At 56.5% G+C, this 25,679-nt stretch overlaps 3 protein-coding genes across 3 annotated transcripts; all 3 read right to left on the bottom strand.

Annotated features, from left to right (window-relative positions):
• Positions 1–108: 108 nt before the first annotated feature.
• On the bottom strand, positions 109–17,893 carry LOC148106739 (dual oxidase 1-like; the record flags this gene model as incomplete). The annotated part of the gene is given in 20 exon segments (XM_087860548.1): positions 109–2,371; positions 3,425–3,583; positions 3,829–4,061; positions 4,492–4,565; positions 4,567–4,643; positions 8,473–8,600; positions 9,998–10,047; positions 10,326–10,425; positions 10,976–11,075; positions 11,077–11,135; positions 11,138–11,206; positions 11,378–11,559; positions 12,103–12,130; positions 12,133–12,227; positions 12,644–12,713; positions 14,647–14,822; positions 15,065–15,158; positions 15,430–15,655; positions 17,728–17,854; positions 17,856–17,893. Coding segments are annotated over 20 exon segments (2,298 nt in total), but the record flags the coding sequence as incomplete, so codon positions are not given.
• Positions 17,768–22,583, bottom strand: LOC148106738 (dual oxidase 1-like). The gene is made up of 4 exons (XM_087860544.1): positions 22,274–22,583; positions 21,334–21,509; positions 21,005–21,123; positions 17,768–17,908 (listed from the first exon to the last, which is right to left on the bottom strand). The coding sequence occupies exons 1-4, from the start codon at positions 22,325–22,327 to the stop codon at positions 17,895–17,897; spliced, it is 363 nt and encodes a 120-aa protein (XP_087716670.1). The 5' UTR covers positions 22,328–22,583; the 3' UTR covers positions 17,768–17,894.
• Positions 22,582–25,679, bottom strand: LOC148106737 (dual oxidase 1-like). The gene is made up of 5 exons (XM_087860547.1): positions 24,943–25,679; positions 24,706–24,801; positions 23,303–23,405; positions 22,867–23,049; positions 22,582–22,589 (listed from the first exon to the last, which is right to left on the bottom strand). Exons 1-5 carry the CDS (start codon positions 24,988–24,990, stop codon positions 22,582–22,584), a joined length of 438 nt encoding a protein of 145 aa, XP_087716673.1. The 5' UTR covers positions 24,991–25,679.

Raw genomic sequence — 25,679 nt, 5'->3', positions numbered from 1 at the left:
TCCTTGTGCTTTCATCTCTTTACCTGGAAGACCCATGGAGGCACGGGTGGTCCACTGCTGTTGCTCAGAGGTCCTGGAGCCGGCCAGGCCAACTCTGGCTCCTGCTCTGTCCTGCCACGCACACCCGCACTTTGTGCCCTGCCCACCTTCTCCAGAACTCCCATCCCTTCTCTCTCTGCCCTTCCTGGTCAGGCTTGAGAAGCCCCACACGAGCCACCCTGAGAGGCCTGGGTCAGGAAGGGTGCCCCTGAGCTGGGAAAGGGGTCTCCAGCTAAAGCCCTCGGCCTTGGGCTGGTTCCTTTATTCCGTAGATGCTGGCAGGTTCAGAACACTGTCTGCAGCAGCCTGGGTGAGTTGGCTGGTTAGTAGCTTCCTTTGCCAGCGCCTACCCCCATCCTGGGGCAGAATAAAGAAAACCAGAGGGCAGAAAAGTGGTTTGTTTGTAAAGGAGACTATTGCAGTGGGAAGAAGAGACAAGGCCTGAGGAGCACGACGTAGATATTGGGCCAGATTCTGACTACAGCACATGTTTAAAAACTGGGGAGAAATCAGTTGTGCTGTTAGGCTAGGATGCTGAGGGGGTTCCTGTAGATTTCTCTCTGTGGGCCCAGCCTCTAGCCCACCCCAAGGCATTTGCCAGCCCTTTTGACAGTGGGGAGCCTAGAGGAGGGGGAGGCTTTGGGGGAGGAGTTCCAAGATGCCAGCATCTGTGCTCCCACTCCGTCCTTAGGCCCACAGCCCCCTAGTGCACATACACACTGCTTGTCAGCTCCAGTCTTTTGAGGCTTTTTCTTAGTTTGGAAGAAGAGGTGTCACTTTGCCCCAAAGTAACAATAGCTCTCCTACCTCCCAGGCTCCGTTTCCTAGACAGTGCCCCCCGCTTCTCCAAGCTGAGACAGTCTGCACTTGGGGGTCTCTGAACCCGTATGGGGTGACTGACCATGGCCACCTGGACCAGGGATGAGAGGTAGGAATGGGGAGGAGGCAGAGAGTCAGAAATAGGAAATATAGAGCGAGGTGTGGGCCCAAACCTCTGCTCAGCTGGGCAATGGGAAGAGCTCCTGGCCAGGAGGCCTAGAAGTTCTCATAATGGTCGGAGGAGTGAGTCCGGTCCTGCTTGTTGATGAGCTGACAGCCCTTTTCCACATTCTTGGTCATGCCAGGGCTAAACACCCCAAGCTAAACACCCCAATCTTCCGGACCTGTTAGGGGAAGGAAACGTGAAGCCTAGCTCAGTGTTCATGGAAAGACAGGCAAGAGTCCTTGGTGGGGACTCCTTCCATGTTTCTGATAAAGGTTCGCTTCGCACCCTGTGTGGTGAGGGCTGGCTCGGTGTGTGCGTCTAGCTCAGCTTTGGTAGCCTTGCTTTGTGTGGGTCCACCCTCCCCCCTCTCCAAGGCATTTGGGGTAAAGGATCAGTGTTTCTGACAGGGGCTGGGTTAATCAGCGTTCAAGTTAAAGGCTAGCTTACTGTCTCATTGAGGGCTAGGCCATTATTTACCAGAGCAGTGGCCAGCCCAGTGTTCACGGTAAAGATCAGCGTCTCGGGTGAGGGCCGGCTCAGTATTCATGGTAAGAATAGCTTTGAGTTTATCATAAGGATGAACTGAGCTGTTCCTTCTGGACAGGCACCATGGCTTTAGAAGTGGTGAGTCCCTGTTGCTGCTTCCCCCCTGAGCCCCTCAGAGTGACCGCTACTGTTTTTCCATTCCATTCTCCCCACTTATCTCTTGGGTGATGAGTTCTTATCAGCAGTTCCTTCCCTCCTGGAGCTGGGTTGGGAGGTTTGCTTAGACCTCAGGTGATAAAGGCCAGGAGAACCTTGATATGGGGTGGACTGACTTGTGGGTGGACCTCCTGCAGGGACTTGAAGAAGGGCTCGAAGGGGGGGCGGCCAAAGTGCATGATGGAGCGTAGGCCCGTGAACAGACTCCGGTTCAGCACCTTCTGGAAGTGCCGCTCACAGATGTACTGGGGGCACAGAGGCAGGTCAGGCCAAGGACAGTCAGGGTCCGTGCCTAGCCCAAGCCAGCCTGCAGCCCAGGAGACAGAGAATGGGGTGGGGAGGGAACTGGAGGCTGAAAATCGGGACTACCATCTCTGTGCCTCCTGCCGTCTGAACCTGGCTGTCCGCCCACCTGCCCTGGCCATCTGAGCCTCACCCAGCCAACCCATCGACCCACCTAGTCGCCCCGCCTGGCCGTCCCTGACCCACCAGCATGGTGGTCCTGAGGTGAAACTTCTCAGCCAGCTGGGTGACGTAGGTGTGCACGGACACCAGGTCCTGACGGTCATTCTCCTCCACCTCTCGGATGACGTCAGCCATCCGCTCAAACTGCCGCTGGGTTCTCGTCACCCAGATGAAGTAGATCTGGGGACACAGGGGAGTTCAGGACCTGGCTAAGCTCAGGCTCCCTATATCCCCGGGATCCCCACAGCAATAGAACTCTTCCTGTCTCTGTCAGCTTGTGCCTCTCCCCAGACACTCTGGGGAATGGAGTGTTGTGGGGGGGCCCCAGGGCCAGGCTCTGGGCGGGAGATGGAGTTACCCCAGGCATGGAGAGAGAGAAGGGAGTGATAACCTGGGGTGATGAAAAAGGACACATGTCAAGTGAGCTGAAGGTCCAATGGGGTGGGAAGCGGCTTTTTCACACAGAGCCTGCCGTTCCACTCCCTGCAACGGGCCCTCCACAGGCTGCTGGGCTCCCAACCAACCCCAGCCCAGAGGGATAGGGTTCCACTAAGGGGCATGTCACAGAACAGCCTGAGGGAAGACCCAGCTGGCTGCCCGGGGCAGATGGGAATGGGCTCAAAGAGAGAGCCGGAGGATAGAAGCTGCCATAGAGGGACCGACCTCCCGCTTCTGAAGAGGCTGAAGTGGGGCCGTGTGGGTTAAGAAGCAGAGGCAGAGCCGGCATGGACAGAGGAGCGGGGGAGCTGCCTGTCACCCTCTGAATGCCGACAGTACGTGGGCTTGGCCTCTGCCTGCTGCGTTCCTGTGCCCCTGACTCACCTGCCAGGCCCAGAGAGACAAGCAGGGGCCTGCTACCAGGTCCGGGCTGGGGTGAAGGGACCCGGGATAGAGGGGGCCTGAGGGCCTGGGCTGTGTTCCTGCAACTAACCCAGCCCACCAGCCCTGCCTCGCCACCTCCCCTCTTCTTCCTCTTGAAAGCAGAGCAGGTTTCACTGCCCCACCCCAAGTGTTCCCTTCCTTCTCCCAACCTGACAAGGCTCCCTTCAGGGGCTGGCCTCCTCTGTACGACAGAGTGGGTTTCTTTACCCCTCTCCAACTCTGTTCTTTAGGGTCCGAGGATATCAGACCCCTCTGGGGTCAGGCCAAGAACAGAGGCAGGAGAGACAGGCAGAGACGGACACAGTGATAGGGAGCAGGGGCCAGGGGTCAGCAGGAGGAGAGGGCACTCACCTTCTTACAGAACACTTGGCAGCTGACTGATGATTTGAAGACCAGGTCTTTGAGGATGGAGGCAAAGGGGGTGACTCCAACGCCCCCTCCCACCAGCACTGAGACCTCAAACTTATGCCATTCCTGGTGGCCCTCTCCAAATGGTCCATCAAGGTACAGCTGCAGGAGAAGGAGTGGGTCTGAGTTAAGCTCCGCCACCACAATAGCTCTGAAGCTAGAAATGGGAGGCAGGGAAGGCAGGTATGTTTATGGAGTGAGGAGAGAGGGGGTGCCGTGGCATTACCTGGAATGGCCAGTCTCTGGACTGGGAGGGGAGGAACACAGTGGGCAGCCCGGGGCTGCGGGGCCAAGGCCTGCTAAGGGGATGTGGGGGCGGGTAGCTCATCCGGTATGTGTCTGGTCACCTTCGGGTATCTGGCACAGCCACCTCCCGTTGGAGGTGAGTAGATCTCCCTGAGCCGAGTGGTCCAGGGCCCTGCTGCTCGGATGTGCAGGCTGAGCGTGTCCTCATCGGGTGCAGAAGTCAGCGTGAAGGGGTGGTACTCAGTGGTCCCCAGAGCCAAGCAGGCGATCCGCACCCACTGTCCTGACTTGTACTCAAAGCCTTGGGGCCGCTGGAACTGCAGGTGGGTCACTCCTGAGGAAAGGAAGTGGGCAGGAGGCTGCTATCCAGGACCCAGCAACCCTGTGGCCTCCAGAAAGATCCCCCTCCCCCCCCCCCCGCAGCCTCAGCTCTCCTTCTGGAATATGCCAAGGCCTCTCCCCATCAGAAGGCATTACTCCCCTCTGGCCATGTCCACCCTGCGGAGGGGCAATGCAGCGCTGGTGCTGGTGGTCAGCAGGGAAAGGAGCAACCTGGCCCGGGCTCCTCCTCCCTCTGTTGTGAGAGAGGCTCGGGTCCCCCGGCCAAGAGCTTTGCTTGCCAGCTCCCTCATCGCTGCCGCCTCAAGGCCCCTGCCAACTCCACTGGGCCAGACCAACGGATTGCAAGGTCCAGGCTCTGCCCCTGCCCTGTGGGCTTTCTCAGCACTACCCAGCTGGTCCCTGACAGCCTGCAGGCCTGGTGCCTGAAGGCAGCAGCTCGGCCTTCTCCATGCTGATCTCCACCTTCTTCAGGCTCAGGCTCACCAGCTTGTCCCCCATAGATGAGTGCCGGGACCGGGAAGAAGATGTGGAAACGGGGCAGCTGGGGCAGGCCGAAGCTGCCGTGGACAATGAGCTGGATAGAGTGAAGAATTCGGCTCAGACCAAGTCACACCCACAACAGTGTCTGTGGCCGACTCGGGCCTTAGCCCCTTGCACCCTCCACCCACCCCAGCCCACCCCCACGGGCACCCTCCGTCCCCACCTCTCCGTGTACCACGCTCCCTCCAGGTCCCCAAATCTAACCACTCCCAACCCCAAGCCCATCCTGCAGATCGTCCACGATGAGTGAGACTATTTGCGCCTTCCTGGCACCATCCTGAACCAGCCACCTTGACTCTCGCCTGGTCTCCTGCAGTAGCCTCCCAGCTCGTCTTCTAGGGGGTTGCCCCACCGTGACCCATTGTCTTCAAGGCAGCCACTGCGACTTTCTGAAGTTCATTTTATCACGCCGTCGCAGTGTAACCGGCCTTAGTGGACTTCCCATTATACCACAAGGCCTCGAGATGCTCTGGCCTCTGCCTGCCAGCGTTTCCGCCTCCCTGTTCTTCAAACACGGCAAGTCCTTTCTGCTTCAGGCCCTGGGCACCCACTGCTCCCTCTCCCAGGAATGCCCCCTCCCTGCTTCTTGCCCTGGCTACCTCTGTCTCATTTTTTAAAAATTTATTTGAAAGAGACCAAGAGCGTGAGCGTGAGCAATGGGGAGGAACAGAGGGAGAGGGAAGAGCAGACTCCCCGCTGAGCGGAGAGCCTGATGTGGGGCTCGATCCCAGGACCCAGGGGTGGATCATGACCTGAGCCGAAGGCAGAGGCTTAGCCAACTGAGCCCCCCAGGCGCCCCCCTCTATCTCATTTGTCAGGGCTCAGCAGAAACACCCCCTCCTCAGGCCTTCCCTGGGTCCTCTGGCATATCTCCCAGTTACTTCCCGTCAGCACTTGTCATCCCCCACACTCACGTTGCTTCTTCATTCATTGACATGCTCCCCACCGGAGTGTGTATGTGTCTTTTGTTTTTGCCACCGTACTCTCAGCTCTTAGCCGTTGCCGCCTGGCACACAGCAGGCACTCAATAACTGCTGAGTTAGTAAAAGGAGTTCCTCCAATTTACCCTCTCCCTTTGGAGACTAAAAACACATAACCAGGCCCCCTTTTCCATTAAATAACTGACGTAATTGTTTTCCATGGAATTGTATTTCCATGAAATAACTGAATACTTGTTTAGCTCTGGTCCTTTCCCCAACAAGCTGGTCTAACATGGTCAGACATGATTTGCCCCCATACTTCCCATTTGCTTGTTCCTAAGTCTGGTCAGTCTGGCTCCTGCCTCCACCTCTTCTCAGGACCTGCTCACTGGGGGTTCACCCATCCCATGAAGGTCTCCTTTCATTTGCTCCCAGGGCTGGCCGTCTGTGGCACTAGCAACCGCCTGCTCCTTGCCTCGTCTGCTGCGTCTCTGGGGCCACTCGCTTTCCATCTCCTCCACTGGCTCTCTGTTCCTTCTCCCAGCCCTGATCCTGCATGTTGCCCAAACCTGATTTTCTCACTCTCTGCGCTCCTCAGTCTATGCTGTCCCGTGTGGCATGGCCCCTCGGCCGCCCCCACAGCCGCATGGGTCCTGCCACCACCTAATACCCTGGGGCCACCCACAGCCAGGCCTTTGCGCCCTGAATACACTATCCTCATTTCCACCTCTGCACCCGTGCTCGTGCCCTTTCTTCTACCTGGAATGCTCTTCGGATTGCACTCTGCCCTGTCGGATCTTAGCTTACCTCTCCTTAAGTCTTGGCTCCAGTCCCATCTTCTCCCCAAAGTCTTCCCTAACCAGTTTGGCCCGAATGAAACTCCCTTCAGCGAGCTGCTAGAAATCACTGTTTGCAGCCCTCAGCTCAGCATGAATCCTGTATTGTCTGCTCATTCTGATCACGGCAAGTGCACGGCACTTATCTCTACCCCAAATCCTAAGTTCTCCAGGGCAGAGCTTCGAGTCTCCCCCTCCTCCCCCAAACTAGTACGTAGCACCGAACAACTGTGTACTAGACCCTTCCACAGATAACTGTTACACTGAACTCTGGCTCCTCAGTCCGCTCTGCCTTTCCCCAGCTTCATGTTCCTTTGCCCACAGGACTAACTTAAACCTCTCTGGGCTCTTCTCTGAACTGGCTCCGGTCCCCCCAGGTTCCTCTTTCATTATGGAGCCCACCCCCACCCCAAGGCTTTCTGAGCATCTAACCAGGCTGAGAACGACGTCTGGGTGGCCTCATACTGCTCTGTTTATACGTCCCATTTGGTGTTGGCTCTACTTTTAAACCACAGAACTGCTGCAGACCCACGGTTGGCTGAGGAGCTGGGGGGCTGCCGCCAGCTCAGCTTCCGCTGTGCCCGCCCTGCCCGCTTCTGCCTGGGTCGGGAGCCCGGACAGCCTTCTGCAGGGCCGGCTCCACACTGGGTCCTTTACTTGTCGCTTCTCTTTCTGCCCCAAGTCAAGCGGACACACCAAGGGTAAATGGGGAGGAGGCGGGTGTTTTGGCCCTGATATCCCCCAGGTGAGACTGTCCCTAGCGGCCAGGGTTGGGTTGCCCAGCAGAGGGTCCTGCACCTTTCTGAGCTGCTGACTTCCCTGCTGGCAGGAAGGGAGGCTCTGAACCCCAGGGATCCCCCAAACCCAGGGATAAGTCAGGAAGGGGTCTTGGTCTCAGGGAGCCAGTGTGGCCACTCTTCCGGGTCTCCCATTGAGCTCAGCTGCTTTTTCACCAGGAACAAGAACATCATCTCCACCCCTAACAGAAACAGTAACCGGGGAGCTAGGGCTCCCCCCTAGCAGGGGTGGGTAGGGAGGGATAAATCAGCCTCAGCTTCCAAAGAAGACAGAGATTTCTCTGGAAACAAACATCAGTTCTAGGAAATGACCTAAGCCGAGGTCGGGTAGTCCTCTTCAGAACCGTGAAGTGCTGAGCCTCAGCAACATGGAAACAGACCGTCTGATCACTGAGGACAGAACTGCACCTGGAGGACGCAGGGCATCCCACAGGTGCCAGCTTGACCCAGGCCATGATGGACTCGCCCTCTGTTTCAGGACTGTGTGCAATTCTGCCTGGAGCCAGGTGACAGATGGCAACCATCTGGGCTCTGCGCTTCTGAATGCTGACGGGCAAGTATCGTTGGTGGGGACGCTGGGGCCTTGGGACTTAGTTTAGCTTCTCAGCAGGACCCTCGGGTGCTCTTTAGGGAACCGCCTGTATCCATGAGGAAGGCAGGCCAAGCACAGTTCAGAGTCCCTCTGGAACTAACTAGCTGGCGCACCTGACGGCAAACCCAGGGAAGGTAAAGGGAACAGGAGGACGAGGGAAGGGAGGGAATGTGAAGGAAGGGAGGCAGGAGCTTAAGGAGAAGGAAAGGGAACAGGTAGACTCTTAAAAATCCATCTCATCAACAGTCCAAGTGAGGACGTTTTGAGCAAGCTCGTTGACTCTACAAGTGGCACTTTGCTGAGTGGGGTGCAGACACCCCAGGAAACAGGATCAGAACAAAAGTGGCAGAACAGAATTAAGATAGACTTCTCTAAAAAAAAAAAAAAGTGTGCTGCTCCCTTGAAAGTGGGAGGTCAACCCTGGAGCTCACACCAGCCACCGGAACTGGGGAATGACCGGCTGGGCAGAAATGATGCGGGGGTGTCTGCAAGGAAGCGACCAGCCTGATAGGGCTGCTACTGCCAGCCCCATGCCGGGCACCCATCTTCCAAGCGCTGCAGCCCGGGGTCCATCTGCTTGACAGGCCTACACTATCCTCTCCAGCTGTGATGTGAGAAGTGGAGGGGATTCCTGAAATGACTGAGGGGACGGAGAACGGATGTCTCAGCCCTCATGGCCTCCCTGGGATCATCCTGCCAAGACCCCGACAGCCCTCACCAGCCCGGAGAGCAGGACGTAGAGGTGGTGGGTCAGCCAGAAGCCCCGGAAGCTGCGGCGCCGGAAGTGGTGGGAGGCGAAGACATACACGATGGCCAGGACCAGGAGCAGCAGCACCCCCGTGAGGCCTGCAAAATGAACGTGGGGTGAGGGGCGGAGGAGCGGGGCTGTGCTGGGGCTGCCGTGGGTCAGGGTCCCATTCCACTTCACTGCTCTGGGTGGGGGCCATGGAAGCCCAGGCTTCTCCTCTGTTCTTCTCTCCCCACACCACTGATCACAAGTGCCTTTTATTTCAACAGACTCTGCTCATCCCTCCAACACCTTGTCCCGATTGTTCTTTTTCAAGGACCGGTGTCATTCGTTTTTTGTCTGTCACTTCCCTGACTGTCAGGCCCACAAGAACAGGGACCAGGCTGCTGGTTCAGCACGGGATCCTAGCGCCTTCTGTAGGGCTCGCCCCCTGTGGGCCTCGTCTACACCGGTGCTGACGGACTGAACGTGCGGGGCACCTGCTCTGGGCCCCCTGGGTCGGACTTTGGACATTGCAGGCCCTGCCCCCACGGAGTCAAGACTCGGTCTACGTCCCCCTAGCCCCCGACTTGGCTCCCACAGCATGAGCAGTGGCGCCATTAGTGAGGAAGTGCGACCACCCGAGCCCCCTGGGTTCAGCCCAGGGTTGGCGGGAGGACCCTCCTCTCACAGGAGATCCCAGGCCTGGGGTACACGAGAGAGCAGTACTAGGTTCAGGACGGGAGTGTGGGGCCAGAGAACGGCCCCTCAAGTGATCGAGGAGGAGGGAGGCAGAAATTAAGAAGATTAGAGCCCTGTAGTCTGGAAAAGCAGAGGTTAAGAAGGGCTCTAACCAAAGCCTGTAAAGGCCTGAACAGAGAGGAGGGCCTCAACACAGCCTTATCCACTAAATCCCAGTGCGCAAGAATTAGCAAGCACTCTGAAGTTCAGAGCAGGTTGTTTTAGGATTAAAAAAAATGCCGTGTTTCACGGAGAGGAGCGTAGAAAATGTACTATGCTAAGGAGGAAACAGACTGAAAATATAAATAGGTTCAAAAAGCTTTTGAACAGATTCACAGCTAATAGCTCTAAAATGGGTGATTATGGGGAGTAAGGAATACGTCCCTCAACAGCCCCGGTCAAGACGGACTACAAGGGGTGGGGGTCTCTGCCTAGTTTGACGAGCCTGATCCCTCCACCGTGCTGCTGGGACACGGCATTCCTCCAAGCCACTGTCACGGTAGGTGTGTAGGTTGGGGCAGGGGGAGAGGGGGGTCCATTCTCATTCCACGGAAGAAGGATGTTCCGAGTTGGGGCAGGACCCCAGCCAAGCTCCCAAGAGAAGGACTAGAGAGCAGAGGCTCCTACTTCCCAGCAGAGTTGTCAGGACCAGAGGGCAGAGCCTGGCCCACCGTGAGACCTGAGTGAGCGCTACTGGGCAGCCTCATGGCAGATAGAACCCGGAGCTCAGAGCTCAGAGCCAGACCCAGAAATTCAGAGCAGGGAGGGCTCTCACCTGGCACAGTCTGGAAGAACCACCAGTAATACTTCTGGGGACACTCAGACCTGTGGAGAAGGGAAAGCAAGCAAGGATGCTGAGAGGAGATGCCTGGGACTTCCAGAAAGAATCCTCCAGAGGAAACACCTCAACCCAGGCACCAGTCTCCCTTTCTGCCCACTCGGGGTCAGGGCTCCGGCTGGTCATTGTCTGTCCCATTGCCTGGAAGGTGACACTCTCCTCTGAGCCAAGAGAATTTGCTTCTTTCCATCCATAAAGGATCCCCCCACATTGACTCACACACACACACACACACACACATGCACACAGTAGCCCACTCACTCACTCGTCGTCACGGAAGAGTCCAGGGAAGAGGCAGGAAAGGACGCTGAGCGGGCTGACGGAGAACAGGTACTCATTTACCGCATGGCCCGCACTGTGCAAGACTAAGGAAGGCCAGACAGGGTGGGAGTGAGCCAGGGGGCAGCCTGGTGGGGGTGCTCAACCCATCCAGCCCAAGGTTGGGGACTCCAGCCACCCAGCCTTGGGGGCCTGAAGAAGGACCCTCGGGGTCTGCACTTCTGGTCTCTAGCCATCCTCCTGTCCCTCCCTACCCCTGCTGAGCCCCATATATACCATCCACGAGCCCAGCCACAGGAGTCTGAAATTATACCATTAGAAGTTCATTCTTTGGGTTTCTCTCACAGAGTATGTTTTCCAACATAAAAACTGGGAGAGATCACACATGATGTGCCCATGTTCTGGGCTGTTGCTAACTTGTCAGCTGGAGGCTGAGGAGGTGGCCCTGAAAGCATGGGAAGAGGCACCAGGCAGGGGCGGGGTGGGGGGCTCCTGGGCTCACTTCACACCACTGCGGGCCAGCTGCATCCTTCTGAGAAGGACATCTAGGACTCACACTCAAGCACAAAAGAGAGGAGGGGCAGGCAGCAGGGGCAGGAGGACACGAACAGAAGCCCTGGGACTCCCGGGCCCTGCCTGTGAGGACGATGGCCGCGGAGGCAATGAGCCGATGGAAGTCCACGGCGGCGTCGAAGGGCGCGTGGTGGTTAAGGAAGGTCTCTCGCAGGAAGGTGATGCAGGCTGCGGCACGTGGTGAGCAGGACGCAGGAGAACATGAAGGAGATGCTGGCGGCCGGCCCCGGGACAGGATGATGCCCACACGGGTGGTGTCCGTGATGCCCATGCGGTGAGCCCCAGAAGCATAGTCTGTCGGGGAGCCCAGGCGGGTAAGAGGGGAGCAGTGCAGAGAGAGAGCGCCGCTGAGGCGGGTCAAGGGCCCGCCCTGGCCGCCACCCCTTCACGCAGGCCCCCTCTGCAGCCTCCGTTCAAGCAGGCCCCATGCACCCACGGGAGCCCCGACCCCGGGGCTGCCCACACTCACAGCAGGCCTGCTCCAGGAAAGGCCCCCGCTGATGGCGCAGAACACAGCCACGCAGCCGACGTGGCGGCGGTAGTTCTCGATGAAGCGCTGGAACTGCTGCAAGGTGTGGTGGTGCCGACTGCGCTGAAACTTCTCCCCGTGGGCCTCCGTGAACAGCAGGGGCTGGAATGATGCTACCCTGGGGACAGGAAGTCTCGGCTCTGGCTACGAACCCCCCCTCCCAGTGCAACCCGCCTCCCAGGAGCAGAGAAAGGGCACCAAGTTGCTCAAGCCAAGCAGGGTTCAGACCCCAAAAGCCCTACCACACTCCTCTGACAAGGCCGCCAGAGTAGGGACAGCCTTGCAGTGCTCACTGGGTCAGTTCGTCCCAGGGAACGCACTCCCTCTAGCCCAGGTCCCACTCACACTCAGACAGCCCTCTCCCCTCCCAGTCTGCAGCTCCCCATTCTCACCCTACTCTGTTCTCACCCTTTACTGGAAGTGCAGAAGTCACCCCCTCCAGGAAGCCTGCCTTGACTTACCAGGCAGAGGTGAGCACTTCTTTGAGCTCTGAAGCTCCTTGCTCTGACCACTGTCACAACATTCATCGGTGGGACATGGTGATTATCAGTGTAGCAGCCACCTTGTCAGACTGTGGTCTGCTCGGGCGTGAACTGCTCATCCTGCCTGCAGCCCTGCACACTAACGGGATGCATGAGCTCAAGGAGAGGAGCAGGCGTACTTCTTGCCAAACCTCCGTCGAATCTCCGGGGGGGGTCTGTGTCCGTGGGGCACTGCAGTCTCTGTGCTGTCCGCTCCACGTCAGCGTTGCTGTGGGGACAGCGAGCGCTCACTCTGGGGGAGGGACTAGGACAGGAATGAAAGAGAGAGGATTCTGGCCACCTGAGCCACTGGATCCTCGCTGCCCCTGGTCTCTCTTCAGACCGACTCTGCTGAGGAGGGGTCAGAGCTCTCAGCCAGGGGCCAGCAGACTTCCCACAGAGACCTGGAGAGAGAATGAGTTAGATCCTGGGGACACACATACAAGCTGTGTCCTTCACAAGGGCATCTGACCCTGGCAGCAGGTGGGTGCCGAAGTCCAGCAGGCTCTCTGCTCTTGCTGGTACAGGGCTGTGTCTGCCTACAGCAAGGAGCCCTTTTTTCTAATTTGCATAAAGACACTACATAGGCTGGTAGGGCCCTGATCCCAGGCATCCTGGGGAGAGAAAAGGCAACCCCCCCAACCCCAGCCCTCCCTCCAACATTCCCAGATCAGGGCTCACCAGATCTTTTCCCGGCTGATGTAGGAGGCTCGCCGGCACAGGTCCTTGAGGACTTCAGGCACCTCTACCCCTGTAACACAGAGCTGATGTCGGGAACAGCTCAGGGCCCAGAGCCCAGGAAGACCTGGCACTCACCCCATGTCCATACTGTAGAGGGTCCTCGGCCAGCACCCTTGCCTTTGGGTGCCCCAGCCCCAGCCTGCTCCCCCAGTGGGAGCTAGACCCAGCCATGAGGGGGCAGGGAGAAGGCCTGAATTTGTTGGCCAGACAGTGTCCCTGGATGTGTGTCCACCTTCAGCCCACTCCTGGGACTGGTATCAGGCTTGTGGGGTAGAGTTCAGAAACTGTGCCACCTGCCTGCTGAGACCATTCTGCCACAAAAACCCTGCTAAACCCTCCAGCTTAAAGCCTCCTGGGAATTAAATGTAGTTCTGGGTGGCGCATTTATGGGATCACCATGAAATTCTTTCCACCTTCCTGTGTTTAAAAATGTTCATAATAGTATGTTGGGGGGAAGTACTCTCCCTTGAGCCGCCTGTTCCTCTCTGTCTGGCCCGAGCGTTGCAGGGGAGGGCGGGACTGAGCTGCAAAGCCATGTTCTCACAGGAAGCCCGGGAATGTCCAGGTCACTTCCGAGTGCTAAACTAATCTTGACGACTACCCTGGTCTCCAGCCCAGGGGGCACAAGTGATTAAGGTGAATTTCATGAAATCAGAATGTTTACAACAAAGTATGGATATTTATCCGTCAGATTTCAACCAGCAGCAAATGTGGCAACATGGTAACCAAAGGCAGGTGAACGGGGAGATCTAGGTGACCGGGGAAAGGGCTGCTTCCTGCGCTATTGTTGTTTCTTTTCTGTAGGAACATTCGAAATGTCTCATAGTAAAATCTGAAGGAAACAACAAGGCACAACAACAATTAAAAGCAAAACAAAACAGGACTCAAAGCTACCCTTCCGCATAATCCTCACTCCCCCAGCCTGGTCCTCCACCCCAGGGGCTGAGTGGTCCCAGGACTCTGGCCTGGGCTCACCTCCGGACACCTGCCCCTGCTCAGCCCTCGGGCCCAGGTGCCTACTGCCCTGGCTGCCTGGGAAAAGTGAGAGGCTGAAGAACCAGGAGTGCTGGTCTGCACTCCAGTAGTTCTCCTCCAGCCCTGGGACATGGAAGCCCTCACCAGAGCCGCAGTGGTGTCCTGCCCAACTCGCCCCTCTCCCACATCTGGGCTGCTCAGCTCCCCCAAGTTCTCGTCATCCTGGGAGGGGCTGGGTTTGGTCTCCACATGCCCAAGCGAGAAACTGTGAAGGCACCGTAACAGCTCAGAGTAGACCACAGAGAGTCCTGCTACCTGCCCCCTCCCCACCCTGGCTCTAGCCTCCGCCCACCGAGACACAGGTGGGACAGGAAGTAGGGGGAAGGACAAGAGAAGTGGGTCTCCGTGCACTCAAGCAACATTAACCAAGCGCTCAGCCAAGGGATATAAAGGCAAACAAGACCAGAGCCCCCCCTGCCAGCAGACACCCTAGCTCAGGTGAATATGGCCTGGAGAGGGCTGTAACAAGGAGACACTGTCCCCCCACCCCACCCCCGTCCTGGGCACGTGGCACAGGGATCTTTGACAGAGAGCTGGAAGAAGCAGAGTTCTGTCTGCTGTCCCCCACCCCATCCTGACCCTGCCCACCCACCCTGGGAGCAAAGCTGCATTAGGACTTTGTGGGCCCTAGGCACTGTCACCTTCCTAAACCACTTCCGCCCTTAAAAAAAAAAAAGTATATACATGTCTTTATAAAAGATAAATATTTTTTATAATCACGTTGGTACATAGAAGGATATAATCCAGGCTGGATATATTATCACCTATTTATTATTATTATACTCATCCTTCTGACTTTAAAAGGAATTAAAGCATTTCTGTGGGCTCCTAAAAGGAGGTGGGCCCGATGCACTGTGCCTGCTATGTCTAATGGCTACGTCAGTCGGCCCCAAGGCCAGGCCCCCCACCTTTGACGCAGAGCTGTGTGAATCGCAGCTCGCTGTCATGGTCCCGCAGCATGAAGTGGAAGTCCTCCCACGTCAGCTCCTCCCTATCCTGGAAGCCGGACTCCCGGAACATGGACTCCACCACCTCCGTCAGCTGCGCCTTGGACAGGCAGTTGTTGGAGATCTCGATGAAGGACCTGGGGTTGGGGGAGGGAAACCATCGGGCCCTGAAAAGAAGCTTGAGGCCTGGACAGGAGGGCCTACTGGCCATCCCACCAGGCCTTCGGAGCCCACAAGGAAGGGCCCCCTCCTAGTTATAATAGTCTTCGGCTATATGGTCCCTGCTCTTTACCCTCCTGCTCCCACCTTCATGCCCCCACTTCTTTCCCCCAGCAGGCCCTGTCCTGGCCCACTCTTCCGGCCATCCCACAGGACCAACCTCAGCATCCTGATGAACTCGTCCTTGGAAATGAGACCATTCCCATCAAAGCCATACATGCGGAACATAAGGCGAGACCTCTCCTCAGGAGAGCCTGGGAGGAGGAGGACCCCGTGAGAGCCCCAACCTACCTGCCTAAACCCCAGGCTGACCAGAAGGGGCCTCACATGAGTCTGACCCACTGCTGATCACAACAAGGGGTCACTCTGCTTCCTGATCTCTACCTGGGTGCTCCCAGATGTCTGCCGTGGCTGGAGACCAGGCCCTGGCACTTCCCCTTCTCCAACAGGTCAGCTACCCTCCAGCCTCAGTCTCTAGCCCCTTCCATCTTCTCCTACCTAGACGATCACTTCCTTTTCCCCTACCTTTCATGAAGACCACCAGGATGTCCAGAAACTCCCAGAAGGACCGGTAGACCTTGCCATCTTTGTCCGCCAGGGAGAACATGGACTCCACAAACATGGCCTGGGGCTTGAGGCCCAGGGACTCGGCAAACTCAGCTCTGCTCAGCTCGCAAGTCAGGGCCTCCCGTACCTTCTGCGATGAGTCCAGGGGCAGGGTCCCTGCGTCCACCTGGTCGATGTCCAGCACCTGCACCCGGGCAGCAACAGAGGGAGGGAGAGAGAAGGAGACAGGGTTTCCTTGATTTGAAGTCCAGCTGAGGCTTGTAGGAGCCACCTTTTCCAGGTGTCTGCCCAGCACCCTGTCTCCTGAGCACCTACCCGTGCCCTGCAGGTGGTCCCTGGGGCCTTTTGTTCTACAGAGCCCCAGTCCTCTGTGTTAGCTGATTGCACCAGGGATGCACACTTGACCCAAGCAGATGATCTGGAATTGGGACTAAGAGGTCCCAGGTCTGTCTTGACCTGAGCACAACAAAACTCAGAAGTCGTGGCCTGCCAAGTTCTTCCAAGTGCTCAGAGACCCAGACAGAGGGAAGTAAACACACGGAGAAAACGAGGCAGGCTAAGAGAGAGAAGTGGCTTTGTTTGCTGGCAACTGTCCCTTTCCTAGCCCCTTCCAGGCCAGGTCACAGTCCTCCCTTCGGAATTCCTGAGACATCAGCACAGCCTCAGAGTCAACTGACCTTTTATCAGTGCGAGCTTGCTCTTAGACCCAAAGGAGTTTTGACTGAGAAAAAGCCTCAGCTGAGCTGAGAAAAAGTAGGGCTGGGAAAAGGGAATTCTCATGGTGGGCTATCTTTAGCCCACCCAGGGGCTGCCCCAGCATCAGAACAGGGGGTGAGGGAAGCAGACAGGCCTCAGGCACAGCACCTGTTCTGCCTGCCTGTCAACCGGGGCCCCAGTCCAAGCCTGGCTGCGGTTTCACGATGCAAACCTCGTTGCTCCAAACAGGGAGCTTTAGTGGAAAGAGCCTGGGGCTGGAGGCAGAAGATCGGGCTCCTGTCCCAGCTCTGCCACCCCCCTGCTGTGTGACCTCAGGGGAGTCGCACCAGTTGTCTGTCATTCATTTTTCTTACGTGCCCTACTTATCTCACAGGGCTATTGTGAGAATCAACAAGAGACGCTGTATGGAAAATGTCTTGAAACCTGGAAGCACTGTGCAGACGGAGAGGGCTGCAGCTACCCCTAAGACATGGTAGCACCCCCTTGCGCCCCCAGCACAAGGGTCCCCATAGCCGAGTAGAGGTGCCCCGGCCCCGCCTCGGCCCTGGCAATGAGTCTCCCCACCTGGGGAGGAGGTCCCTCCATTCCAGTGCATACTCAAGTTCAACTGGCTTGGGGAGTAGATGACAAAAGCCATGTGCCCGGCACGTCGTAAATGACCATTAAATGGTCACTTCCCTCATGAATCCTCTCCCCAGTCAGCCAACCCTGTTTCTTCTCCTCAAACATTAATTTTTTTGCCCTTCTACTAGACACCTCTGTGCAGTCCCTCCTGCTCCTTTCCTCTGAGCCAACAATTTTTCACCTCTTTTTAAGTCTCCGTCAAATCTGACCCGAACCACGACCGTCCACCAGCCTGAAGACTCAGCACCTTTTCTGAACTCCTACATTGCTTAGCTCATGGCTGTCTTACATTCATCATTCTGTGCTGGTTACCTTCCTTTCTGTGTCTGTGCCTTCTTCCCAGAGGGGTGACAAACTCCTTGAGTGGGGCCTGGGCTGGAGGGATCTTATCTCTACCAAGCTTCTCCTCTCCACCCTTCTGGACCCAGGCTGCTCTATTTCTGTGCCAGACGTGCATGCAAGTCCTCGCATTTCTCTTCCTGGCTTGTTTCCCCACATCTCCTCGGTAGTTCTTGGAAGTCTGCAAGGTGGGCTCATGTCCCAAGGAGGCCTCTGGCAGCGGCACTGCACCAAGGAGGGGGCACCAAGGGCTCTCGCTGGCCCCATACTGACCCTGAGTTTCTGTGGCCTTTTGGCTAGGATGAGTTAAGTGAGGGCAGAGAGGCCGGACAGCCCTGAGGAGAGAGCTGAGCGACACATACAGATAAGCTCCTGACGCGGCCTCCCTGGAGTGGCTCAGGTAGGTGTCAGAGCATCTCCTTACAGAGAGGCCAGGGGATTGGGCCAAAAATGTAGTAGACCTGATTATTAGTGTCAGGGCTCCTGACTGTCCCTGGAGTTACCCCATGGCTGTGTGCAGGTAAGGGCACCGCCATAGGCAGACATGCAGGGACAGACCTGAGCCTACCTACACACCTGGGAGAAAAGGTGCCTGAAAAAGGTCTCCAAGAGGTGGCTCCTCTGCTCTCGGGCCACGGCTGCCCTCATCAGCTCCTGCTCCCGCGGCTCCCATTCCTGGAACCTCAGCCCGCTCTCCTTCAGGGCGAAGGTCTTCCACCAGCACCTGCCGCTCTTCCTCCAGGTTAAACAGCAGCACCTACGGAGTGGCGACAGGGAGGGCAACCACTTGTCGAGGACTCCTGGGGCCAGGAGCTTTGCGTGAGTTTTGTCAGGGGCCACTGGAAAGAACGCCCTCGTAAAAGGGATTTACTGTTATGTCCTGGGCTTGGTGGAGTTCCGGGCTCATTTATAGGCACAGAAACTGCATTCAGAGACACACGTCTAAAGCCATTCCTCCCTCTCTGTTCACATGGGAGAAAAGAGTCAGGAAGGCAGGGAGGACAGACGACGGAGGGGCCCAGAAGCCAGACAGTCAGAGCTGAAAATCAGCCTCTGATTCAGTTCCCCTCCACACTCTCGAACAATTCACTAGATCCTAAAATCAGGGGGCAGAGAAGAGGGCCTGGCTTCTTCCAAGGACTCCCAGCTAGGGCCCACTGGGGCATCCCTAGAAAGGGGCGGGGAAGACTGCGCAGGAAGAAGGCCCTGTGCAGATCACGTCACCCCACAGGCCCAGAACGGGATGAGTGTGTTCACGTTCCTCTCTCAGTTACCACAGCCAGGGACTAGAAGCCACAAACCCTGCCTGATTCAGCGCTCCTTCCCCTCCACCTGGCTGCCTCCCAGGCTGCGGACCAGGAACAGGACCCGCTGGGCCACACCAGATCCTACTCCTTGGGGATCCTGAGCAGCAGGGCGCGGCGTCCGCGGTTGCCGGACAGGATGACGCTGACCTGCTGCGGGGGTCGCAGCTGGATGGCGCGGAGCACAGAGAGCCTGCCATCACCACGCACGTCTGCCCGGGCTGCAGGTGCACGAGCACAGGCCGAGAGAGCTCCTTGTGGCCCTGCCATTCCAATGCTGGAGAGACAGGGCTGGTCAGCCGGGGACAGGATGCAGGAGGCCGGCTTAGAGCTGGAGTTAGGTCAAGGCCTCCGTAGCTCCTGGCCCCTTCTTGGGTACTGAGGGTCGTCCCTTCCCCAACAGTCCTGCTGTGCCTTTAGCCCACGTGAAGAATAACCAACATTTCCTGAGTGTTTACTGTGTGCCCAATACTGTACCAAGTACTTGGCGGGAACTAGTTAATTTAATCTTCATAAACCTTCATGAGGTAAGTGCTATTATTATTCCTGTTTCACAGATAAGAAAAAATAGGTTTAGAGGAATTAAAAAATCTGCCTAAAGCCCAAAAGCCCAAGTGGTGGAATCAAGATTCCTATCCTCCTTCAGTGTGACTCTGAACCTTCATTAATTCCTTCTCTGTTGCCTGAAATTCCAGTGTAAGATGCCACAAAGCATCCGTTGCTGGGGATTCTAGAGAGTTACAGTAAGCCTGTGAAACGTAGTCAGGGCCCTGTGACTCCTCCCCGTGAGTCTATCACAGGCCCTGTATGTGGGACCACGGGGAGACCTACGGAGGGTGGAGAACTCCAGGTCCAACTTCCACCTGATGCCTCCATGGCTCTTTCCACCTGCCCTGACCTGCTTGGAGGCCTAGAAAAGGGGGGCCTTTTCCTTAGGCTGCTGAGGTGGGGGTGGTCTGCAGCCCTGAGTCATGTCCTCCCCCGCACCACCCTGGCCAACTCCAGGCCTACCTTCCATGCGCCCCCCCCCCCCCCGAGCTTCTCAGACATGACACTCTGGCGGTCCCGGCCCTGGAGCCTCTTGAAATTTCTCCTTCGGAGCTGGGCAACAATCCAGCCACTCAGCAGGCTCACGAGAGGGCAGAGGCAGGAGGATGGCCAGAGGAAGGTGGGGGTTTGGTGAGATCAGTGACCCCTTTCCTTGGCAGAACTCCCTCCTTTCCCCACCTCCTAGGTCGGCTCATTCAATTGGCTCAAATTTTGAAGCTCCCTGGTGGGGGCTGGGGTGGGGGTCGGGTGGGGGTGGGGAGGGAGCTTAGGGTATCATCTAAGATGCCAGCACTGCCTCTGCTGCTTCCACCACTCGGGTCCCTTCCCAGCCAGAGACTTAGACCAGAGTGCTTGTGCCAGAGACCGGACCCGCTCTGCCATGCAGCTGGTGGGCTCACACACAGCCATGCCAGAGGCGAAGTCTCAAGCCTTTGCCCAGCTAGTTCTCAACTGGTTCTCAAGCAGGGTTTGCCTTGGACGGTTTCCCAGGCCCAGGCTCCTGCAAATAACTGTGAAATAGATTCCTTGTGGCTCTTGACCAACCTGGGCCCTGGAGGGACCCCAGGAGAACAGGAAGGCAAATGTCCTTGCAGCTGATTTATCTGCAGGTCAGACACTGCTCATGTCCCCTCCTGCTTTGATGTGTTCCGTCATGTGCCCAAAGAAACAGTACTGTACATGGTCAGTTGTCATAGATGAAACCACCCCACTGCCACCCCTTAGATTACGCATTTCACCCAACACCACCCTGCGTATCACTTTTACCAAGGGGGAAGCAGCAGAGAGTCCCGATGGTGACCCCAGAGCCAAATCCACTGCCTTCGAAATAGTCCCGCATGATGGAGGGAGCACAGGCTGGCAGGCCCTTGGTGCTGAGCTGTCTGGGCTGCAGGCAGGGGTCTCCTGGGGAAGTAGAGGAAGCTAGAGTCCTGGGGGGTGCTGGGCCAGAATCACTGAAGAGGTTAGGGTGGCAGAAAGGGTAGGGTGGGGGGGCTCTGGGTAGCAGATGGGTGAGAGCTGCTTACCCCTGTCATTATACCAGGAATGTGGTGTTTGCCTAGTGGGGTAACAAGTGGGGTCAGAAACGAACCTCACCTCTCTCTCCCTCACATGCACATATGTACACGCACACACACACGCACACACACACACAGCCCTTCCCTCGTCACTGCTGTGGAATGAGGATATCCTCACTGCACTGGGCCTTCCCGATATCCCACCCACCCCAGGCTCAGCCCGGCCGATGGGAGCCTTCCTCCCTAGGTCTCTCTGAGTCTCAGTCTTGCCCCCACTTGGGTACCTCCTGGGGTTGTGCAGAAGGGGACCTACACAGCCACATGCGGCCACCGTGGTGCCCGGAACCAAAGTTCCCAAGGGCAGAACCATGGCTCACTGACTCTTTGGAGTCTACTGCCGAGCCGCCCCTGAACCAGGCCCATGGCTGAGGCGGGATGAGACACCCGACTCCAGGCCCCTCCAAGCACCCCCTGGCCACTCACCCGTATGCCAGAAGAAGACACTGGGCTGCAGGGCACTGGGGTTCAAGTTGGTGAGAGCCACTAGGACATCCCGTAGGGAAGTGTTTCTGATCTCTGCGATTTCTTCCTCAGAGAACAGCCTGCAGGAGGGAGAGGCGGGGAGCTGCTGCATTGGGAGAGAGATGCCTGTTCTGGCCCGAGGACCCAGATGAGGAAAGAGACCCAGAGGGGCTGAGGAAGTGGGGAGGCCAGCTGGGACTCAAGGGCCCGTGGGGCTGCTGACATTACACGCAGAGGGCCTGGGGCCCAGGCCAAGGTAAGTCTGAGGAAGGGACCCAGGCAGGCCTTACCCATTGCTGGTGTTCTCAAACCAGTAGCGGTCGCCGTCCCGCAGCCTCATAAACTGGTTGAGGACAATAGCGCTAAAGAGGGGCCCGGGGTCCACATGGCTCTCCAGGAGCCCCCCAGGGAGCAGCTCCAGCCGGGACAGGTCCCGGTTGTACAGGGCAGCTGTGGATTCCAGCACCTGGGGCCAAGAAGGGACAAGAGTGAGTGCAAGGACCCGGCACCCGCCCTGGGGCAAGGGTAGTTCGCAGGGATCAGCCCCAGGGAGGATAATAATAAATGACAGTGACGATCCCTCACTTATTATGCCCCTGGCACCGCTCTGAGTGCTTTACACAAGTTAACTCATTTATGGGAACTCGCTCACAGATTCAGCTGCCTCTTGTAGAAAGTTGGAATAAAACAGGCAGCCAGTTCCCTATGTGGCTTGTTCTCAAAAAGATATGAAAGTTGAAGGTCAAAATCACTACAAAAATTGGAAAGGTAGAATGATGTGTAGAAAAGGTTTCTGTTCTTTTTTTTTTTTTTAAAGATTTTATTTATTCATTTGACAGAGAGAGAGACAGCCAGCGAGAGAGGGAACACAAGCAGGGGGAGTGGGAGAGGAAGAAGCAGGCTCCCAGCGGAGGAGCCCGATGTGGGGCTCGATCCCAGAACTCTGGGATCACGCCCTGAGCGGAAGGCAGACACTCACCGACTGAGCCACCCAGGCGCCCCGAAAAGGTTTCTATTCTTGAGAGCTAAAAAAGTTTGTATAAATCAAATCCCTGCATAGACACTGCCTTTTGGAGACAGACTTCAACCTTCTATGAGCAGCATTTTCTACCTGACCTTGACTTTAGTTCTTTTCTCTGCAATGTAAACAAACATTTGCTCAGCTTAAATTCCAGCGAGGCCCAGGGGAGCTAAAGACTTGCTACTTTTGGTGCGCCTGGTGATTCCTACCTTTCTATTGACTGTATAAAGTTTATACGCCCCACGTGCATATTGCTTCTTCATCGGCCTTTCACTTCTCCACTTTCCAACAATCTTCTAAACAGTACGGACGAAAGCAGTAAAACCAGCGTGCAATCGTAGAAACGCCACTATGCCAAGATGGTAAGGCCACCAGAACTGCTCTGTTGGCTGGCAGGCAATGCCACGTGGCCCAGGCGACAGCTCAGGGAGTAACAGTTGACTCCCCAAAGGCAGCCCGAGTGTCAGTGTATAAAAAAGTACAGCTTGTTCCTGGGTTGAGGACCTTCCACACCTGCTCAGATGGCTGTTGGGAAGAGTAAACGAGATAATGCTTATTAAGTGCCTGGCGTGCAAGACATGCTCAACAAACATTTGCTGGATCTGCAGAGTCACAAGGTCTACTGCCAAATCCTGCTGGTCTGGTAACTTCCATCCTCGTAGATGATATTGGGAAAAACCATGTGGGCGAGTCCCATCCCTCTCACCAGGGACTTGTCTCTAGTGTTTGTGCCTCACTGCCTTCCTTCCATGTCTTGGGCCAATGTGCCTTGGCCCTCCCACCCTGCCCTCTGCGTCCCAACCCCTCCTTATGGTGTGGTTGCTCTGGGAGAGTGCAGGGTTGATGTCCTGCCATCTGGTAATCGGAGGCAGACCCAGTGCTTCCCTGGCCTTGGTATAAGAGGGCAGGCCCAGATCCCAGCCCCTCTGCACACAGCCAGCCGGGTGGTCTGTACGGGAAAACTTCAGGGGTCCTGGCCAGAAATCTGGGGATGAAATAGCAGAGAATCTGAAGGAGCACCGGGCCACCACAGCTCCACTAGCCCAGGACCCAGTCCCCAACCAGCCCCAGGGGGGCCAGAATCACACAGAGGGAACCATGGTCAACAGGTGTCTGAGCAGTGAGAGAGTGCAGGCTCCCAGCCCCGCTCACTCCTCCTGGCCTGACACTGGAGCTCCAGCAGAATCCCCACCCAGGTGACAGCAGTACCCAGCCTGCAGGGACAGCCTCAGCGTCACCTAGCACATCCTCCACCACGACATGGTCCTCTCGCTCAGCGATCTGGGAGGCCATGCCCAGCAGCAGCGCATCCACATCTTCAGCTCTTCGTAGATTTGGATGCTTTGGGAATGGGGAGAGAGGACGGGGTTGGAGGTTGAGCAGACAGGCTCTCCCCACACCACAGTCCATGCCCTGGAACCACCCAGTGCTGATGTTCCCTCTGAAACCAGCAGGCCATTCCTCCTCCATAGGTTGATTCCCCACTCGGGGTGAATGATGTCCCCATCCGAAGCTCCTGCTGCTGAGAGCAGGTCTCCACAACACACAAGGGATCTAAAACTTTACTTCTATTTTAGGAGACTTGACAGCATGATTGACAAAGGCACCAGAACATCTAGGTCTGGGTCCTTGCTCTGTTAGTGAACAGCTGTGTGACCATGGGCAACTCACAGGACCTCTCTGAAGAGAGATGTGTATATATATATATATACACACACACACACATATATATACACACACACATATATATACATATACACACACACATATATATATAACATATATATGTAAGTTAAAACATTTTTAAAGGATTTTTCATTGTTCTTTCGAAATTACTTATCTGTGGATAAGTCCATTGCTATGATTTCTTGGCTATTATTAGGCATATCCAAAAATTGTTTCAGAGTAAGAAAATCTAACCTATGAATTATTTTTTCGTAAATATTTTATTTATTTATTTGACAGAGAGAGTGTGAGTATGAGCAGGGGGACGGGGCAGAGGGAGAGGGACAGGGAGAAGCAGACTCCCTGCTAAGCAGAGAGCCTGATGCGGGCTCAATCCTAGAACCTTGGGATCATGACCTGAGCCCAAGGCAGCTGCTTACCTGCCTGAGCCACCCAGGTGCCCCTAACCTATGAATTGTTTTTAAATTATAATGCAATTGTAAAAAATAAACTGACATGTTTTGTTCCATATACATTTAATTAAATTTTTTTTTAGTTTAAAATTCCCTTTTCATTATTTTGGAGTCAAAATGTTTCTTCAGCTCTCACACTTCTTTTATTATAATTCCCCGCAAGACCTGGCTCCTCTGCTTACAGCTAAAAATGCCCCCAGTGCAGTGTCAAGACCTAAGGTTCAGACCAGCGGGCTTCGTGACTCATCCTCAGCCTCGATTAGCCTGTGTTTAATTGGGGAGTTAATATATACACCAGCTGTGGGAAAGTGGACATAAAGTGCTTAAAAATCACAATGATGTCTTTTTTAACAATTGTTCTTCCCCCTCCAAATTCACTGTTCCCTGGGGAAATTAGCACACTTCAGACTGATAATCCTTTCCTGAGGGCTCCTGAGGACAGATTTTTCTCAAATGACATCCCCACTCCTGCCAATACACAAACCTTTGCACTTTGCCCTCACCTCATGTAGCCGCCAGGAGGCACCTGGTAGAGAAGAATTGCTCAGAAGCGGCCAGGAACTCTGGGGAGATGCTGGGGTCCAGGAAAGGGCTGTGTCCTGGGGGAAGGGGAGAAGAGGGAGGATAGTAACACTTAGCCCTTAAACCACCCAGCCTCCTCCCCCCCCACACACACAGCCCTTCTCCCTGCCCCAAAAAACTCCTGCTAGCTCTCCCATTCTCCTTCCCCATCCCCTCACCTGCATACTTGGGGGGTGTTTTCTGCAGGAAGCTGGGCAGCCACTCATACAGAACGATGTTCTGAGGGTCAAGAGAGGGCAAAAGGGAGGCAAGGGCTGGAGCAGCCACGCTGGGAGGGGTCTGAGCCCAAGGAAGGCTTAGGTGGGAGATGAGGGCCAGGCAGGGGCAGTCACGAGGGGGGCAACTGCAACAGGACAGGTGCGGAGGCCTGTGCCCCACTAGGAACATGGGATGGGAGTGGGCTAATGACTAATAACCACAGCCCAGTCTCGTGTATAATAGCCCTTCGCCTGCTCCTCATCTTCGGGGTCCATTCCTAGCCGCTAGCTCCAGTTCTGGGGAGCAGTGTCCTCCTGGAAAAGGGCGTTTCCGGGGGCTGCTTGTGCGACGATGGAGGGCTCTGCGGGGCAGCGGAGTCTCCCGCGCAGCAGCCTGGGGGAGGGGGGAGGAAGGAGGGGAGGGAGGACGGAGAGAGGCCGAGTGACGGACCTGGTAGGTGGCGACGACCCTCTCGCGCGCCTGCTGGAACAGCTCCTCGTCCCCCCATTGCGGGTGCTCGCGGGCCAGCCGCTGCGCGCACAGGTTGTGGTAGCGGCCCCACAGCAGGCCCGGCGCCTGCAGGAAGGGGTCGCGGTTCCCTCGCTCCGCCGCGAAGGCTGGACGCGACGCGGGGCCGCAGGGGAGGAGCTGGGCGGCGGCGCGACCGCGGGCAGCGCAACTTTGCCGTCCGCAGCCC

This window comes from Ursus americanus, unplaced genomic scaffold (genome assembly GCF_024610735.1).
Source record: "Ursus americanus isolate L20-20 unplaced genomic scaffold, mUrsAme1.1.p SCAF_68, whole genome shotgun sequence".
Taxonomy (NCBI): Eukaryota; Metazoa; Chordata; class Mammalia; order Carnivora; family Ursidae; genus Ursus; species Ursus americanus.
Note: the sequence above shows the minus strand (reverse complement) of the source record. Positions and strands in the feature narration are given on the sequence as shown.

Bases quoted from the DNA above. Each gene is read 5' to 3' on its own strand.
- LOC148106738 (XM_087860544.1), bottom strand. From the start codon at position 22,327: ATGAAGAAGCAATATGCACGTGGGGCGTATAAACTTTATACAGTCAAT. The intron at 21,510-22,273 runs GTAGGAATCACC...TCTTGGCCCCAG, and splicing joins TTTATACAGTCAATAGAAAG to GTGCTGGAATCCACAGCTGC. The intron at 21,124-21,333 runs GTAAGGCCTGCC...TCCCTCCTGCAG, and splicing joins TTTGAGAACACCAGCAATGG to GCTGTTCTCTGAGGAAGAAA.
- LOC148106737 (XM_087860547.1), bottom strand. From the start codon at position 24,990: ATGAGTGGCTGCCCAGCTTCCTGCAGAAAACACCCCCCAAGTATGCAG. The intron at 23,406-24,705 runs GTGAGGGCAAAG...CCATTCCCAAAG, and splicing joins CCTCCTGGCGGCTACATGAG to CATCCAAATCTACGAAGAGC. The intron at 23,050-23,302 runs GTGACGCTGAGG...TTTCATCCCCAG, and splicing joins CGTGGTGGAGGATGTGCTAG to ATTTCTGGCCAGGACCCCTG.